We start from the raw sequence: 19,000 nt of genomic DNA, 5'->3' as shown, positions 1-19,000 counted from the left end.
GTGTGTGTGTGTGTGTGTGTGTGTGTGTGTGTGTGTGTGTGTGTGTGCGCGCGTGCGTGCGTGCGTGCGTGTGTGCGCGCACACGCGCGCATGCGCTTAGTCACTCAATCGTGTCCGACTCTTGCGACTTATAGACTGTAGCCTGCCAGGCTCCACTGTCCATGGGATTCTCCAGGCAAGAATACTGGAGTGGGTTTCCATTTCCTTCTCCAGTTTCCATTTCCTTCTCCAGGGGATCATCCCGACACAGGTCTCCTGCATAGCAGTCAGACTCTTTACTGACAGAGCTACAAGGGAAGCCCCTAGCACAAAGCAGTTCCTCAGCAAATACTTGTAAATGCTTGACTGACCACAGGAGTGGATGCCTGAAAGAGCTCTGCTATGCTGTTCCCTGAAGGGAGATGCTACTGCTACTAGTCATGGAAGGTTGCCAGCGAGGAAACAAGTCTCTGAACTAACACAGTGTGTACTTTGTTCTTCCCTCTCCCCAAAATGTGTGTGTGTGTTGGGGGGTGGGGGCGGAGTGAGGGGGTTGTAGGGACATAAACTTAAAAAAGTATGTATTTAGTAGTCTTTTTCTGTTGATTTTAACTTTTAAATTATTAAATACATGAGAACAGCTGTGGAATGATGGGGTTTTGATTGACCTTTTCCCTTTTTTGGAAGATTTTCTTTATTACATTATTTCATAAAATGATAAGATCAGAAGTTGTTCTTAGAAGTTTTTCCTTTCAAGATGCAGTAAAACCCTGTTTAAGGAAACCCTGGCTCTTTTAAAATCACATTTTAAGAAAAGGCAAAATTTTCCTGATCAAATGAAAATATTTGAGAGTAACCAGTAAACAGTAATTCAAAGAGACTAGGTTTATTTCCATGTTTGACACAATAACAGAGGGCTAAAGGGAAGATGGTAGTTATTAGTTTGAATATTCAACAGGCTTCACCTTGTTGCATTAAAGCAACCTAGTGTATTTTAGTTCAGATTCTGTTTCCTGGCAGATTTACATGGACTAAAGGCATTAACAGACATAACAAGACAATTCACAATGAAGGAAAGGTGGGAAAACAGGCAAAAGAGGAAGGTAAATTTACTAATGTATTTGTCACTGAAATTAATGGGGAAATGGCATATTTGCCAAAATACAGAGGTAACCTCACATTTGGTGAAAGGCAGACACTGAGTCTTATATTGAATCACTTTTCTTATTTAGGTATTCAGTGCCTTTTTTTTTTTTTTTTTTTTTGCTTCAGTGCGTGTGTTTGCCCTGCACAAAGTTGTTCCTGTATTATGATGAAAAATACTCTCAAGTCAGTTTGATGCTGTTGAAAAGGATTTGTGCTCAGGATGGCAGTGTTAATCTCCAGAGCTGCCAGTGTAGGGACAAAAGCATTTAGAGTTGGGAGCAAGAGTATAAATACCTCTGGATCTGGCTTTTTCTATGTTGTCACAGAGCCCTGAATGAGGATAAGTTGCTCCTTTCAAGACTTTTGTCTTGCAGTTGAACACGTATTGGAAATTTCCAATTTAAATTTATGCTTTTGGATGAAAAGGATTAGAGCGATTGAATTGCTGCAGGCTAAAGAGAAGCAACAGTGGTCACTTGATTTTGAGGAGCTCTGTCTCTGTCAAAAGAAGTTTTAGTGTGAAATGACTGGAGTAAGAAAAAAAAGGAGAATGAACATGCATTCAGAGACTACCTACCAAGTAGCAGGTACTGTGGTGAATGCTTCCTATCCGTTGTCTTATTCTAGCCTTATCCTTTCATGAGGAAATAGAGACTCAGAGAGAAGTATATAATTACAGTAAGCTATTTTTTTTTAATTTGGCTATACCAGGTCTTAATTGCAGTATGTGGGATCTAGCTCCCCAACCAAAGATTGAACCTAAGGCCCCTTGCACTGGGAACACGAAATCCCAGCCACTGGACCATCAGGGAATTCCCCTACAATAAGCTTTGACTATGCTGAAACAAATTTACCTATACTGAACAAGTTGATAGAGGCAGGTTATAAGTGATAAGGTTAGTTTTTCTGCACATCAGTTCAGACCTTTTCCCAGAGGAAGACCAAGGCTGTTTGAACTGTGACCACTCCTTAGTCGCCAGATGTTAACAACTTGTGGTTACTCATAAGCCTAGATAGATTCAAACCATTGACCTTGAGCTGAAGTATTTTGTAAGCTGTGACTCACCTTTTGGTTAGTTCATTCTTTCACCAGGAAATATACTGAGTATTAATTTCTGGAATTTCAGTGATCCCTTCTGAAGAGTGTACTGCTCATTAAAATATCTGTGTCGTGTTTTTCTGGTAACAGACAGAACCGCAAATTGATCTATCCTTAGTGGTTGTGCCAAATCCTTGTTTAAACAGAGGGATAGATCTGATAACTATTTGGAGAGAGGCTGTTAAAGATCTGATTAACTGTTTGGAGAGCGGCTGTTGTTGAAAGGTCATCCTTTCTAGCTTCTATAAGAGGTTCATCTCTTCCTCCAGAGGAGTGGGGATACAGGAGAGTGAATCCGAGGCTGAACATAACAGGTGGTGTACGTGTGTATTTGTATCTGTGAATACCACATCTCTGTTTATCGGACACTGAACTCTTCATGCAAAGCCTAGTCAGGCCAAGTCTGGAGGAATTGTTCCCGTGCTTAAAGCCAAGAATAACATCCTGACCAGCAGGGAACAGAGGTCAGCTCAAGGCAGCAGCTCTTGGGAGCTACATGACATCAAGAACCTTGAAGGAACTTAGTTTAAGAAGAAGGAAGCCAATAGGTACCTTGAAGGAAGTGTGTGAAACCTGTATGTCTCTTGTTGTTGTTCAGTTACTAGGTCATGTCCAACTCTTGGCTACTCTTCACGTGAGCTGCAGCATGCCAGGCTTCTCTGTCCATCACTGTCTCCTGGAGTTTGCTCAAACTCATGTCCATTGAGTTGGTGATGCCATCCAACCATCTCATCCTCTGTCGTCCCCTTCTCCTCTTGCGCTTAGTCTTTCTCACCATCAGGGTCTTTTCCAAGGAGTCAGTTCATTGGGGTATAAGAAATAAAAAACAATCATCTAAACAGGTGGCGTTCATATTACTTCCTGGTCATCTAACTATATTTTCCCTTCCCACCTGAATATTGATTTGTCTGTTTATTGTTTTTATTAGAAAAGGAGGAAAAATATATTCTGTTATTCTGGTGTTTTATTCTACAGGCAGCTTCAGAGACGCCCAGAAGTGCTGGCTTTAAAAGATGATATGTTAAACAAATAGCCTTTACAAAATCTCCTGGGACCTTCCAGTTTTCCTGAAGTTTTGTCTCTGGGATCTTTATGTTCCACTTTCTCTTCCGTCTTTCCTCATTCTGATGCTAACCACTCATCCCACAGAGGCAACTCCAACTGTTTTCTGGGGGAGCATTCTAAGTTTGTCCTGTTGTCTTCTCTGGGACTCATTTCTCTGGTCTGACTTCAAGTGGTTCTGGGCCAAAGTGATTGTAAAAGCTTTTCTTCGTAGCCTTTATTTCTTGGCTCTTTCTGTTTATGCACTTTGTCTGATTAGTTTTGCTGGTTTCCTCCTTTGCCAGCTGATGTGAGGTATATTGCCTCAGCTGCAGGGTTCTAAACCTCAGATGCAGCCCCAGGCCTCTTAGATTTTGCTCCACTTTGTAAAGTGCCTTTTTCCTTTCCTAGAAATTGGGGCTGTGGTATGAGCTATTGCTGACTCTTCCAGGACTGTAGTTTGCTATTTGTTTAAACACGTATGTAGCAGTTTGGATTGTATTTGCAAGGTAGAACTTGTTGCCAAGACTCTGAATAGGTCATTGCTGTTACCCTTTCTCGCCTATTTTTGAACTGAAAAATTAGAGACCGTGGTCACATAATAGTTTGGTCTTATACCTCTTGAAACAAACCTCGTTTTTGTATTCCTTATGTGTAGCACAACAGTTGGCCTTTAGATATTAACAAATAGTTAAATACATAATAGTTTAATTAATACATCTTAACTGTGGGGTTGATTGATCAGTTAAATCTCAGAATTCTCATCAAGTTGATCATATTTTGGATCCATATGTGAGAGAAGTTTCTGGTTGGAAGGGACCAAATAGCAGTGTAGGAAATGTTTAGCAATTTAAAATATGCATGCCAAAAAATCCTGATGTAAATCCTGTTCTAAAATGAAGAAACAGAAGGGTGGTTTGCCTAGAGCAGAGACTGGTTAAAACATAAGGAGAAGTAGGATGAGGCAGGATAAAAGAACGTGGATTAAAAGACAGCAACAATTAGGAAGTAGGCATCCTGTTGGTTTGGGCTTAAACCATGAGAATGAAACTTTCCCACCCTTCCCCCGTAGCAGGTTCTCCACCTTCACACCCCTCTCTCAGACCACTGTCCAGAGGAGCTGCTAATAACCCTCTGGCCGCTAGTGTCCAGTTTTGAGGGCTGCTTTATGAAGCACAGAGAGGTCCTGTGAGGTCAGTCAGTGCAAAGACCAGTTGGCCTTTAGATTCATTAAATTCTTCGTAATCGTTTTGCTGCTCTCAACAGTATTGCTAATTCCAAAGCCAAAACCATTTTCTAATTGTTTTACTGTGTGTGACCAGCCTATGGGACCAAAACAGCAGCTGAGACTGCTTTACTGCCCTGTGCATTATGCAATAACCCTTCAGAGGGGCCCTTTACTTCTTTTTTAGCCTTAAAAAAAAAAAAAAGACAACAAACTGCTGTTTTTCTGCTTTGGGGCCAGTAATTTGCATCTTATTTGGGAACCTTGCTCTCCCCCCTCATTATTTCTTCATATATCCTTGCGCTAAGTAAGCCCTGCTCTCTGAACCTGGCTCTGGCTTCTGGCCTCATTGATTTGTATGAATTGTAATAATTTTTGATTTCAGATCTATTTCCAACTTTTGTTTTCCAGGCTGTCTTGGGATTCAAACTTGCTTGGGCTTGGAGAAAGTGTCTTTTTTTTCTCGTTTATTTTTTTGTTTCTGTAAATATATTCTCTAATAATTATTCTTTATTTTCTTTTTCAAACAGGCCACCAAGCAGTTTCTTGAAGAGATTAACAAGTGGACAGTTCAGTACAATGTATCCCCTCTCTCTTGGAATGTGGCCGTCAAATTCCTCATGGCCCGGAAGTTTGATGTGCTTCGCGCCATTGAGTTGTTTCACTCCTACAGAGTACGTAACTCAGAGATGGACCTGCTGTGTGGCACCTGGGCTCTCTATATTGCTGTTGTCTCTGCCAGTCTGTACAAATGGTGTTTCTCCCCACTCCGTTAAAAAAAAAACAAAACAGAAGTGGAGCAGTATCCAGGAGCCCTACCTTGAAGTCAGAAAATCCTTCTGAAGATATTTAGACTCCCTAAATAAATTTAAAAAAAAAAAAGGAGAGGGGGATAAGAGGCACTGGGATTAATTTATGAGTTTAAGACTAAAGCTCACTTACATCCATTTTATGGATCATCTTGTTCAATACTCATTTATTCAACAGTTGTTTATTATATACCTACTATGTTCTAGGTGCAGAGATTACTGTTTAGAAAGAGAGAGTACACAAAGAATTATAGGAAAGCTATGATAGGGCAAAACTGTGTTCTATGGAAAGCACGTTTAGTTAGGAGACTCGAGGAAGCTTTGCTGAAGGAAATGACTTCTAAAGTAAGAAGAGTGAGTAGGAATCGGACAGTGGGGAGTATGGCAGAAAGAACAGCAAGTTCAGATGCCTAGTGGCAAGAGGGAAATTGAGCTGAGCGGAAATGCTCAGTAGGGGTTGGGGTATGGCAGGAGATTGAGCAACAGAGGTAAACAATGCCAGATCAGAGAGTATCTGCTTTTTCTTAAGGGCAGAGAAATTCATTGACAGTATAAACAGCAAAATGTGTTGATCAGATATGCTTTCTGGAAAGATTTTTTTCACTGTGCTTTAGAGAGGATGGATCAGAAGGGCTATAGCAGAGACAGATCCATTAGAAGACTGCTGTACTTGCTAGGAGAGAGATGATTGTCATGTCATTAAACATGGTGTTAGTGCGAATAGAGAAAAAGTGGGTAGATTCTAGAAGTGAAATTGATAGAACAGTTACTTAAATTGGTGTATGAGGAAAGAAGAGTGGTGGATTCCAGGTCTCTGACTTGGGCAACAGGGTGGTAAATGGTGGCGGCATTTACTAATTAAGAGACACTGAAGGGGTATAGGTATGTGAACAGAGTAGGCCATGAGTTCAGTTTGGCCGTGTTAAGGTTGAAATGCCAGTGGGATAGCCAAATAGACATGTCCTCCAAGCAGCTGGGATATGAGTCTAGGGTTTGGGAAAGAAGGCTGGACTGGAAATAGAGACTTCAGAGTGACCATAGTAGAATATTGGAGCTAAATATTGGAGCCATGAGAATGGGGGTGGGCATCTGGGGAGAGAGTGAGGAGTAGGGATATGTGTAGAGCAGAACCTCATTTCATACTCTTTGCTTTTTTCTCACTATTGTTTGTTAAAGTTAAATTTTCATGGTTTAGGTAAGGCATGCACTGTCCTGTGATTCCAGCTTACCTACTGTCTTCACTTGCTGCCTTGCCTCTGCAGGCATTTGAATTTGATTTTGGGATGAATTGGGGAAGAATGTGAACAAAGACCTAGTTTGTTGTATTCACTGCAGTGTTCTTAACACTTAGTTCAGTGCCTGGCACATAATAGTTGCTCTATAAATATTGACAGAATGAATGAATGAGTCAGTGAGTGAAATGAGTGAACAAATGAATGATAAAAAGCCCACAAAAGAGTCTTAGAAGGAGTAGCTGAAGAAATAGAAAAACCAAGAGAGTATTTAAAAAAAAAAAAGTAGAGAATCTCTTAGGAAAAAGAGAATGTGAGTGGTCAACCTTATTAAAAGGAGGACTAAAGATAGGCACTGCATTCAGTGACTGGAAGGTCCTGGTCACTGGAGCAGGGGCTCTGGGTGGTATGGTTAGACTGGGAGGAAATGAGAATGTGATTGAATGAGTGTTGAGGGAGCTGAGGGTGAGCTTGAAGAATCTGGCTGAAGATGAATTAAAATGAGATCATGGTAGCTATTGTTGTAGAGGATACTAAGGGGGGGATGGCTCCTATTTAAGACAAAAGAGGCCTAAGCCTGGATGAGATGTTAGGATATATGCTTCCAGACAGTTTAGGTGCATATTTTAATATCAGTGCTGCTGCATGTTTAAGAAGTTTAGCTTTGTACTCTAATGATTGATATATATTGATTGGTCTTCAGTGTTAGGCTTCTCACTCATTCAAAGGAAAGATCCTAAGCTCTGAGGGGCTGATAAGGTAGCATTGGACAAGAATTCTGCTAACAGTTGGCCTCAAGGAAGGTTACAAAGGAATTCATGTTTCAGTAAGCTGATTTCTAAAATCCCTTATCTCTGAGGTTTGGTGGTTACATAAAGCTGTCAAAAGTATACAGTATTTTTATATTAATTTATCTTGCTTATTTTATTTTTAGGAAACACGAAGGAAGGAGGGCATTGTGAAGCTGAAACCTCATGAAGAGCCTCTCCGTTCTGAGATCCTTAGTGGAAAATTCACCATCTTGGTGAGTATTTATGAAACCCTCTTGTAACATCTCTTTATTTCCTTTTGTAACTATTGTTCTCTTTGGACTTTGTTCCTAGATGTCTTGTCCTGAATCTAGAGAGTCTTAATAGTGGGGAATAGATGTAAAACAGCTGTGAAGTTTGGCATAAAATTATTCTAGTAATAATTGAAATAATTGAAACTCAGTTGTTTAGTAGTTTTAGGAAAGTTTCTTCATTGGTCCATTAAGGTCAGTCAAGACCTTTGGGAGTTGTATACAGTGTGTCAGAGCCCTGTCCTTGCTTATTTAACGTAAGTTCTCTCCACTTAGAGACCACAGCCTTTCAGTTAAGTGTCCAGTGGTACTTTTAAGGCAGAGCATGGGAACCATGGTCATATTCTATGGTTTTCTCTTGTTGCTTTTTCTTCGCTATCCTCTCTGGGAAATCAGCTAGGCAGCCAATATAGACCATTGTTTAATTTAATTTCTCTGTACTTGAAGAGTTAAGAGAACGTGGTTTTTTCCTACCATAGTAATATGATCCTGGGAGTGCTGAGAGTCAGACATGGGATGACTAAAAAGCTTTTTCCTTTTCTGGAGCAATTGATGCAAGTCAGAGTATTGTCAGCATCTGTGCTCTTTATGGCAAACCTTTGTCCAGACTATAAGAAGCCTTAGTGATTTCTGTGATTTTTCTACTTGATATCTAAATATTTCTTGTTTTGTTTGCTCTAGAATGTTCGGGACCCATCAGGAGCCTCTATCGCCCTCTTCACTGCCAGATTACATCATCCCCACAAGTCAGTCCAACATGTGGTACTTCAGGCTCTGTTTTACTTGTTGGACAGAGCTGTGGATAGGTGAGTTTGGACATTATCTTTTGGGGTGTTCTACATACAGATGGGAAAGTGACAGTCAGTGTTTGATTTGATTAAATTCAGCAGTGCATTTACTGTGCTCCTAGGATGTGCCTTGGGCAGTGCTATGAATAGAAAACACTTCGTGTCCTTAAGGGCTTGGCGCGTTTCCAGGCACTATCAAGATGATGGGTATTCTGCATCCTTACCTGCCTGGCTCTATTTCAGGGTAACAGAGGCTAAGAAAGCTAATTAACCAGCCATTCTTAGTGTACTGAGAATTACTTATTGAAAGAGTGTGAAGGTAAGATGACCTGTGCTCGTTCTTTCTGACCATTCTCCCCTGGTATTGATTTTCAAAACCCTCTGGAGCCTCAGTTTCTTTATCTGTAAAAGTGGAATTCCCAAGTCCCCATGGTGGAGAGGATTTTGAGAATCATCATTCAGGAGAGAAGGAGTCCAAGAGCATAAGTTAAGCAGAATCATCTTTATAAATAAGTGTGCTCTGTGTTCAGTTGCTCAGTCGTGTCTGATTCTTTGCAATCCCGTGGACTGTGGCCCACCAGGCTCCTCTATAAACCAAAAGAACCAGCTTGGGTCGTGTCTCCATTCCTGCTCTTAGGTAAACAGTATTATTACTGTTCTATGGACAAAGAAACTTAGGCCCCAGGAAGTTTTGTGGCTTTTTTACAGTCATCACATACTGATTGAACTAAGTCTAAGACCCTGGTTTCTTCATTCTTGGTCGGAACTATCTGTACTCCTACTGTGTTATCTTTCTCTTTTATATCCTTTTTTCCCTCGAGCTCGCCATTTACAGTGTGTTATTGCTCCCAGTGTCATTGACTGGTCCTCTGGGTTAGAAGTGATATATCGAGGGCTGAGACTGGAGATAGTGAGAGGCAGCTGTGCACTTTAGTCATACTTCTGTGCTTAGAGGATGGGGATAGCTGAAGGATTTTCTGAGGTGGGGCTCTGTGTCTAGTTCACTTAGCTCCTGCCTTGTTATTGTTACTTTCATGTACTTAGCTTTTGCTGGTGGTGTTCAGTGGGAGATATATCCAAACCACACCCACAGCATTATTCTAAAAATGAGAAGTTACTAAGGAGAAAGAATTTCTCAGCTCTTCTTTCTTATGATTGTTCTTCAGACATAATTTCTGGAATATAATTCCCTTTGAAATGTTTCTTTACCTCAGGGGGTTGAGTGGAAGGCTCTTTTACCAGGAAATTTAGCTTAGAGTCAGAGCTTTCATACAGGCATGACTGTGACCAAAGCTTGCTTTTTCCAGTGAGAGTATTGAATCCCATAGGAATACCGCACAGGTAAACGCAGTTAAAACTTGGTGCTCATGATCTCCATCACTTCCTTAAAAATCCTCAGTGACTCCTCATTTTTCAGAGGGTGCATGTAAGCTAAATAAATGTGAGCCCTTTTTTTCCCCTAAATGAAATATTCTACCAGTGAGTAGAAATTTTTGTTTTCCTTTGTTACCTTGAACCAGAATGGAAGAGGAGGAAACCCTTTCTCTTCACTAAATCTTGCCCTTCCGTGAAGGCCCAATTTCTGTGCCTGGCTCCCTCACCCCTCCACCTAGTCATAAAATTCTTTCTGCTCTGACTTTAATAGCAGTTATTACTAATACCAATCATTTTGTATTTAATTATACATAGCTTTATGATATCATTTATCTTATGCTTTTTTTTTTCTTTTTACCTACCACTGGATGGTAAGCTCTAGGAGGGCAGCCAACCTTCTTTTCAACATTATATGATGGAAAATTCCCAAATCCTCATGGTGGAGAGGAAATCGTATCATCAACTTTCACATGATCTGAAACCAGTCTTGTTTTGTTGATAGCCCCTCACCCACCCTTTTGGAGAAGGCAGTGGCAACACACTCCAGTACTCTTGCCTGGAAAATCCTATAGACAGAGGAGCCTGGTAGGCTGCAGTCCATGGGGTCGCTGAGAGTCGGACAAGACTGAGCGACTTCATTTTCACTTCTCACTTTCATGCACTGGAGAAGGAAATAGCAACCCACTCCAGTGTTCTTGCCTGGAGAATCCCAGGGACGGGGGAGCCTGGTGGGCTGCTGTCTATGGGGTCGCACAGAGTTGGACATGACTGAAGCGACTTAGCAGCAGCAGCAGCAGCACCCACCCTTTTACCTTTGATTATTTTGAAGCAAATGTCAGGGGCAGCAGTAGTCTTCTTGGTGTTCCCAGTTATATCCTAGTTCAGGAATCAGTCTCAATAGGGTGGGGAAGCAGTTATTCTTAGCAGGGAATTAGTGTTGTTGTTGAATGATAAACCTTATATTTTGTACCCAGGGAAGTAAAAATGCTGTTGCATTTGTATTTCATATGCCTTCAAAGGATGAGCAGTCTCAGGTCTAGGAATGTAGAATCTGCATCATTATGCACTATAACTTCTTTTATTAAATTCTGTTTCCTCTGGTGCTGATTTCTCTTTGTTTCAATCCTCTGCCATGAGCTGGAGCTGTGAGGGGAAAACCTGTAATTCTAGTTTGGCCCTTGTTGAGCCTGTGGAGAGAAGCGAAATCTCTAGATGTGGGTGGTCTTCTCAATGCTGGGCCACTCATTTAACAGCATCGTTGATCTTGGTAAATTAGTCTCTCTGGGGTCATGAAAAAAGGAGACAAGATATAGCTCTCACTTTAACATGTGAGGGGCCATTTGAAATTAAGTCTGTATAGAACTGGGTTCTACTTCAGAGATTTTTGAAGTGCTGCTTCATGGATAGGTGCTTCTGCCTCTTTTTCTGTTGAAAGGATGAAGTTATGGAGGTTTCCAGGAGGTAATGCCAGAAACAAAAAATAAGGATACAAAGTAACATTGAGATTCCTGATTGCAGGAATTTGTTTTGTGTCAAAAAGTTTTCTTAAATATAAATACATGTGAAAACTATTGTTATCATCTGTGAATAGTCCAATCAAATAATTTATTTCCAACAGTCATTTAGGTGTGCAGATCAGAAGCAGGTAAAGATCGGGCTTGGTGGAAGAGTGCAACTTTAGGAATTAAGGAGATTGGACCAAGTGATAGTTTTTGTTCCTAACTTCAATCTGGGAATAGGCCCACCAGCTCTTTATCTACTTTTTAAGATGCCTCCCAAAGACCATTAGTAGATTTTTCTCTTACTTCATTAAAGTCATAAGTGATAAATACATCATCATTGAGTTTAGAATTTTGTTTTACAGTTTTTCATATTCCCACAGTGTTTTCTTAGTGATGGGCTTTGAGCCCACTGAATTACAATTCTGTGACCATTCATGATACTTGCAAGGACTATGCTGTGGACTGTGGAGGGTAATGAGGTGAACAAAACATGTTTTTGCCCTCTAGAAGAGAATGAGATTGCTACACAAAATTGGAGTACATTAAGAGACACTAGAAAAATCCACAGAAAGAGTTTTGGGGCTTTGAGGGGTGTGAACGATGGTAGTACATTTGGTGACAATTATCAGGGAGACCTTCATGGAAGAGGAAGCTTTTTTAGTTAAACATACTTTGGTACAGAATTTGGATAGTCAGATTCAGAGATAAAGGAGAAAACAGTTCAAATTTTGATAACCTAGATGCTCTGGAACATTCTCAGACTATGAGTTTGGTACTTGATGAATCTGGATAAATATGCATCAATAAGTATAATTCAATTTCAAACAAGTAGGGTTTTTCCTCCATAGTATCAAGCAGTTCTCCCCTACGAACTGGGCATTTGGCAGTTCAACTCGACTCTGACACTGTATACCTGGAGATAGCCTCAGATTACGCAAGTTAAGGGTTCAGTCCTAAAAGACTGTCCCTTCAGACACAGTGGCAAGTCCAGGTTGTCATCTCTGCTCTGATCATAGATCAAAGGGTCCAGTGCCCCCTCCTTGGGTTTGATTAATTTGCTGGAGCAGTTTATAGAACTCAAACATTGTACTTAATATGTTACCAGTTTATTATAAGAGGGTATAATTTAGGAAGAACCAAATGGAAGAGATGCATAGAGGGAAAGGTATGAGGAAAGGGGCATGGAGCTTCCATGCCCTCTCTTGAGAGGAAGTCACTCAGTCATGTCTGACTCTTTGCAACCCCATGGGCTATAGCCTACCAGGCTCCTCTGTCCATGGAGTTCTTCAGGCAAGAGTACTGGAGTGGGTTGCCATTTCCTTCTCCAGGGGATCTTCCCAACCCAGGGATCAAACCCGGGTCTCCTGCATTGCAGGCAGATGCTTTACTATCTGAGCCACCAGGGAAGCCCCTAGATGGAAGAGATGCACAGAGGGAAAGGTATGGGGAAAGGGGCATGGAGCTTCTGTGCCCTCTCTGAGAGGGCTACATGTGTTCATCAACCTGGAAATTCTCCAAAATCATATCCTTTTGGCATTTTATGGAGGCTTCATTCATTGCAAGGCATGATTGATTAAATCATCGGCCATTGGTGACTGAGCTCAGTCTCCAGCGCCAGTCCTCTTCCTGGGTGTGGGAGGGTGGGGCTAGAAGTTCCAGCCCTTTCTAATCACGTGGTTGGTTCCTCTGGCAAACAGTCCCCATCCTTAGGTGTCCTAAGAGCATTCCAAGGGTCACCTCATTAATATAGCAATGGATACCTTCCTTGCTTTCCTAGGAAATTCCAAGTTTTAGGAATTCTGCCAGGAAACAGGGTCAAAGTCCAAATATGTATTTCTTATTATAAATTCTTTGTAAGGCCGGTGTTCAGGGAAGGCAGTTATTTCAGTCCCATATGTGTCCCACACACTCTGTGTTCTTTGTATTTGAGCCAGGTTTTCAATCTGCCTCATCCATCTTATTACTTATAAATATTTTTGTTCAATGATTGGTTTACAGCTTTGAAACTCAGAGGAATGGACTGGTGTTTATCTATGACATGTGCGGTTCTAATTATACCAACTTTGAGCTGGATCTTGGCAAGAAAGTCCTAAACTTGCTAAAGGTAAGGAAGGACTGTGAGAGGACCCTTTCAACCCTCCTTCAGTGGTTACTTTTTTCTGTTCTTTGTGAGATTTAGGAATGATGTAAACTTCAGAATTATGTTCCATGTCAAGGTCACCTGTAAATGGTGACCAATATCTGCTTCCTCAGAATAAGAAACAGTCTTAAAAGTAAAGTGGGAGGAATTAAAATGCACAGGGACAATGAGTTGTAAAGGTGGGATGTCTCTTTCTCAGAGTTTTATAGAATAAAAATTAATGAAGGCCAGGGATGGTTATTGTCTGTGAAAAATGTAACCTAGCCAGTGATTTTCAGACTTTTTGTCTTAGTCTAGTCAGAACCATGTTTTCCATTGCAATTTAGTTCACAAAAGTATATGTACACTAACTCTACACATACATATTAAGTTATATACAGAGATAGTTTCTTATTCTCTTATCTCAAACTCTTAGGTCCAGAGGTGTTATTTAATATTTTGAACTTTAAAAGATAATGTGGTATGTATGTCACTCTAGTATCAAGTATTTCTGCAGTGAAATGTGTTATTCATAATGAGTGGAGAAGAGCAAGGTTATAAATAACCTATGAAATTTCAGGTCAGAGTTTGCTGTTGCATGGATTTTTGCACCAAACTAACAATAGAAACCAGTGGTTTCAGAGATGTTTAGATTTCAGAATCCAAGGATATAGGTGTATAGATCTTTGTGTACATATTTATAAAACAAAATTTAAAATGTTTCATAAAACAAACTTTACCTTTACTCTATATAATCATTTTGATTATTCTATTCTATATCATATTTTTAAAGTGTTAGTCATGACTTACTAAATTGATTTCAGGACCTGCTGCATGACAACCTGCAGTGGGAAAAACATTCACCCAGGAGTCTGTGTAGTCTTTGTTCGGGTATCTCACTTGGGAGTATTGTGGAACTGGATGTTTAGAAGTGTTCATTTACTACTACAGCTTTACAGCAGAAATTATATAAAGAGAATATTATACTGCATGTTGTTCACTGGGACTTGCATTTTTACACTCATCACTGTATTGTTAAAATTGCTAGTGTGGTTTGTAGCTGATATTCATTCCTTTCTAATTGATGGTTGAAGGATTCATGCCTTTTAATACCTCATCCATTGGTGAATATACCATTTTGTTTATCCACTTCTATTGATGGCTCCTTGGGTGGTTGTCTGATTTTTGCTATTAATATTATGAACAGTGCTGCTGTGAACATTCTTATACATATCTTCTGGTGTGTGTGTGGAAGAATATCTGTAAGGCAGAATGTATATCTGTGCTTTATGTGCAAAGAGAGCATGTATGTTTGGACCCTTTTTCCCATTCCCAGTCTTCTCAGAACTAATTTCACCCTCTGGGGGTGATACCACCCCCACTGAAAATGTTCTAGAGTATACATCTAGGAGTAGAGTTACTGGGTCATAAGGCTTGGGAAGATTCAGTGTTTTAAGATAGTGTTTAATTGCTTTCCAAAATGGTTGTGGCTACCTGCCATATGTAAATTTTCCATATCCTCTCCAATACATGATAATGTCATACTTCTGAATTTTTCCCAATCAACAGGTATAAAATGGTATCTTGTGATATAACTCAAAATCTCTTTTATTAGTGAGATTAAGTATCTCTTCATATATTTATTGGGCATTTATGTTTTCTTCTGCACAGTGCCTATTTATGACTTTTACCCATTTTCCTATCATCCATTTATGTAGTTGTTTATGTATTAGTACTAATCTCTTTGTGTGTATTTCAGGCTTCCCTTGTAGCTCAGAGGGTAAAGAATCTGCCTGCAATGCAGGATACCCAGGTTTAATCCCTGGGTCAGAAACATCCCCTGGATGAGGGCATGGCAACCCACTCCATGTACCCCAAGATCCATGTCAGCACAGAGAATCTCATGGATAGAGGCGCCTGGTGGGCTACAGGCCATGGGGTCGCAAAGGGACACAACTGAGCAACTGACACACACACATACTTGTATGTATATACATACATCCACATCTATATATATATACATACACATATACAAATATATTCAGTTTATAGCTTGGTTTTTCACTTGTTGTAGAGTCCTTTTGGCTAACAAAAGTTCTTCATTTTAATATGGTTAGATGTGTCTAATTTCTGCTTAATACATTTTGCATCATAAGTCCTTACCTATTCCAGTCAGAAAAATAATATTAAATATTTATTTTTTAATGCTCTACCACTGATTCCACCATGTGTATTAATTTTTTAATTACTTTTTATTGTGATAAAATATACACTTATACACAATCTTGTGGTTACTGTTGTTAACAATTTTGAGTGTACAGTTCAGTAGCATTAAGTACATTCACAGTGTAGCCCATTACCACTATCCATTTTCAAAACTGTTCATCATCCCACACAGAAACTCAGTGCTCATTAAACAGTATATGCCCTCTCTACCCCACAGCCCCTGGCAATCTCTCTTCTACTTTCTGTCTCTGTGAATTTGCCTATTCTAGATCCTCATGTAAATGGAATCATGCAATATTTGCCCTTTGTGTCTGTTTTATTTCACTTAGCTTAATATTTTTCAGATTCATCCGTATTGTAGCATGTATCAGAATTTCATTCTTTCTTAAGACTGAATAATATTCTATCATATGTATATACCTTGTGTTATTAATCCATTCATCTGTCGAAGGACAGTCGGGTTGTTTCCACGTTTTGGCTATTGAGAATGATGCTGCTGTGGACATGGGTGTTACAGCATCTGTTTGAGTCCTTGCTTTTAATTCTTCGGTGTGTATGCCTACACGTGGAATTGTTAGATCATGTGGTGATTCTACATTTAATTTTTTGAGGAGCTATTTTCTTTTAAAAGTTAAAAATTTTGTTTTTGTCATTTAAGACCTTAATCCATCTGGAGTTGACTTTCGAGTATGGTATGAGATGTAGGAATCTGACTTTTTTTCATATGGGTAGCTATTTTTTTTTCCAGTTTTGCATACTAAATAGCCTCTCCTTTCCACAACATAGGCCTTTTACTTATCAGTTTTAACAGAGTCACAATAACTTGGTAAGTTAATATATCATAGACAGTTTAACTATCTAACCATCTTTCTGTATTATTCTGATTGTTTTCAAGTTTAAATAATACTATTATGATTATTCTTGCTCTTTCTCTTAAATTATTTTAAGAAGATATTTCAGAGAGTTGGATTATTTGGCTAAAGATTATGAATATTCTTGTGTCTCTCTTATACATCACTAGGTTACCCTCGATAAAAGTGGAAAAGAAATATACACTGTCACCAACAAATAAGAGTATCTGTTTCCGTTAACTATCCCAGTACTGCATTCTATAATTGTTTTTTGAATATAGAATTTTAAAATAATAGTATCCTTTTTTTGTTGTTTGAACTCCTTAAAAACATGATATCTTTTTCTTCAAATGTTCTTTTGCTGTTTGTATGTCCTCCTTTGTTTGCTGTAAAATAGTGAAAATACTGTAAATGTTTCATTATATAAATTCAAACAGAATGAAATAAAAGTTTGGTTGCCTTAAAATCTATATATCTATATGTTCTCTTTAGTGACTTGTTGCTCCATCATTGGGAATAGGTAAAATTTTAAATGCAGTCCCCTGCTGCTGCTGCTAAGTCACTTCAGTCGTGTCCGACTCTGTGCGACCCCATAGACGGTAGCCCACCAGGCTCCCCCGTCCCTGGGATTCTCCAGGCAAGAATGCTGGAGTGGGTTGCCATTTCCTTCTCCAGTGCATGAAAGTGAAAAGTGAAAATGAAGTCGCTCATTCATGTCCGACTCTTTGCGACCCCATGGACTGCAGCCTACCAGGCTCCTCCGCCCATGGGATTTCCCAGGCAGGAGTACTGGAGTGGGGTGCCATTGCCTTCTCCGCAGTCCCCTACCATCCTCATTCTTATGAAAGTTATAAATAGAAGTTTATCTTTAATGCACAGTCTCACACTTTAGATTTCTATTCAGTGTGAATTAATTTCCAGTAGTTACTGTGGTGAGGATTTGGATGAAAATACGACACTAGAATAAAAGTATACATAATCTTTGACTTCCTAAGTTCCTCTGAATAAATTTTCCCTATCTTGGTAACTTTCTTAGGAGTAATTCTTGTTTTAAAATTTAAAATGTCATAACCTATTTTAGTTGCCATCATATGGATTCTTAACTATTGTTTTAGATGAACCATTTAAACCATGCAGTATGAAATTTACCTTTACTAGACAGTGTGGAATTTGTCTAGCCCAAAGAATAAATGTTTATTTTCCTGATTATGAAATACATGACTGGGACTTCCCTGGTGGTCCAGTGGTTAAGAGTCTGCCAGCCAATGCAGGGGACACAGGTTCGATCCCTGGTTCAGGAGGATTCCACATGCTGTGGGGAAACTAAGCACATGCACCACGAGTACTGAGTCAGTGCTCTAGATCCTGCACACCACAACTAGAGAGTGGCCCCTACTTGCTGCAACTAGAGAAAGCCCACATGCTGCAGCAGAGAAGAGCAAGTGCAGCCGAAAATAAAAATAAATAAATGAGTGAGTTTAAAAAAAAGAGAAATACATGACTAAAAGTACATTAATTTTCAGAAAATTTATTAATGCTGATACTTATAAAGTAAAATTTGTTAACACTTACTGAATGTTTTGAATACAGTTCTAACTTCATGCTTTAAATTAATTAATCCTGATATCATTAATCCTCAATTAATCCAGATATCATTCCTGTGGGTTGTGATGGCTATTACTATTATTGTACCCATTTTATAGATCTAGAAACTTAGGCCTAGAAAATACAAGAACTTGCTGAAGGTAATACAACTAATAAGTATAGCCGCTGCTGCTGCCAAGTTGCTTCAGTCGTGTCCGACTCTGCGACCCTATAGACAGGCTCCCTCGTCCCTGGGATTCTCCAGGCAGGAACAGTGGAGTGGGTTGCCATTTCCTTCTCCAGTGCATGAAAGTGAAAAGTGAAAGTGAAGTCACTCAGTCGTGTCTAACTCCCAGCGACCCCACGGACTGCAGCCTACCAGGCTCCTCCGTCCAGGGGATTCCCCAGGTAAGAGTACTGGAGTGGGGTGCCATTTCCTTCTCCAATAAGTACAGAGCTATTACTTATAATTCCACCCCTTGAAAATTATCAGTATAAAGAACTTAGGGTATGTATGTCCAAGCTCCAAGCTTTTAAAATGTGTACGTGTGTATATAGGTATGCATACATATGGGATGAGGTTAATTATTTTTCTTTACAAGTATGGCATATTATATTCAGCAGTTGTAATTTGTCATTTTTTTACTTAACAGTGTATCTTTGTCATCTTTATATGTCAGTACATACAGCTCTTAGCTCATTTTTTCCCTCACTTTTTTTAATGGCTGCACAGTTTTTGTTTTTTTCTGTGCTGGGGCTTCATTGCTGCATGGGCTTTCTCTAGTTGCAGCAAGTGGGGGCTACTCTTTGTTGTGCTGTATGGGCTTCTCATTGCTGTGACTTCTCTTGTTGCAGAGCACAGGCTCTAGGGCCTGGGGGGGCTTCAGTATTTGCGGCACACAGGCTCACTAGTTGTGACACCTAGGCTTAACTGCTCCCCAGAATGTGGTATCTTCCCGGACCAG

At 39.8% G+C, this 19,000-nt stretch overlaps 1 protein-coding gene across 1 annotated transcript in view; it reads left to right on the top strand.

Moving 5' to 3' along the window:
* PTPN9 (protein tyrosine phosphatase non-receptor type 9) overlaps positions 1-19,000 on the top strand; it is a 73,274-nt gene that overhangs the window by 29,507 nt on the left and 24,767 nt on the right. Inside the window, exons 2-5 of the mRNA XM_040257279.1 lie at positions 5,021-5,164; positions 7,466-7,555; positions 8,273-8,397; positions 13,254-13,359. Of these exons, the coding sequence (XP_040113213.1) occupies positions 5,021-5,164; positions 7,466-7,555; positions 8,273-8,397; positions 13,254-13,359 (465 nt within the window). The remainder of the gene's footprint in view (positions 1-5,020; positions 5,165-7,465; positions 7,556-8,272; positions 8,398-13,253; positions 13,360-19,000) is intronic.

This window comes from Oryx dammah, unplaced genomic scaffold, assembly GCF_014754425.2.
Source record: "Oryx dammah isolate SB20612 unplaced genomic scaffold, SCBI_Odam_1.1 HiC_scaffold_16, whole genome shotgun sequence".
Taxonomy (NCBI): Eukaryota; Metazoa; Chordata; class Mammalia; order Artiodactyla; family Bovidae; genus Oryx; species Oryx dammah.
The sequence above is the reverse complement of the archived record's forward strand: the minus strand, read 5'-3'. Positions and strand labels throughout refer to the sequence as shown.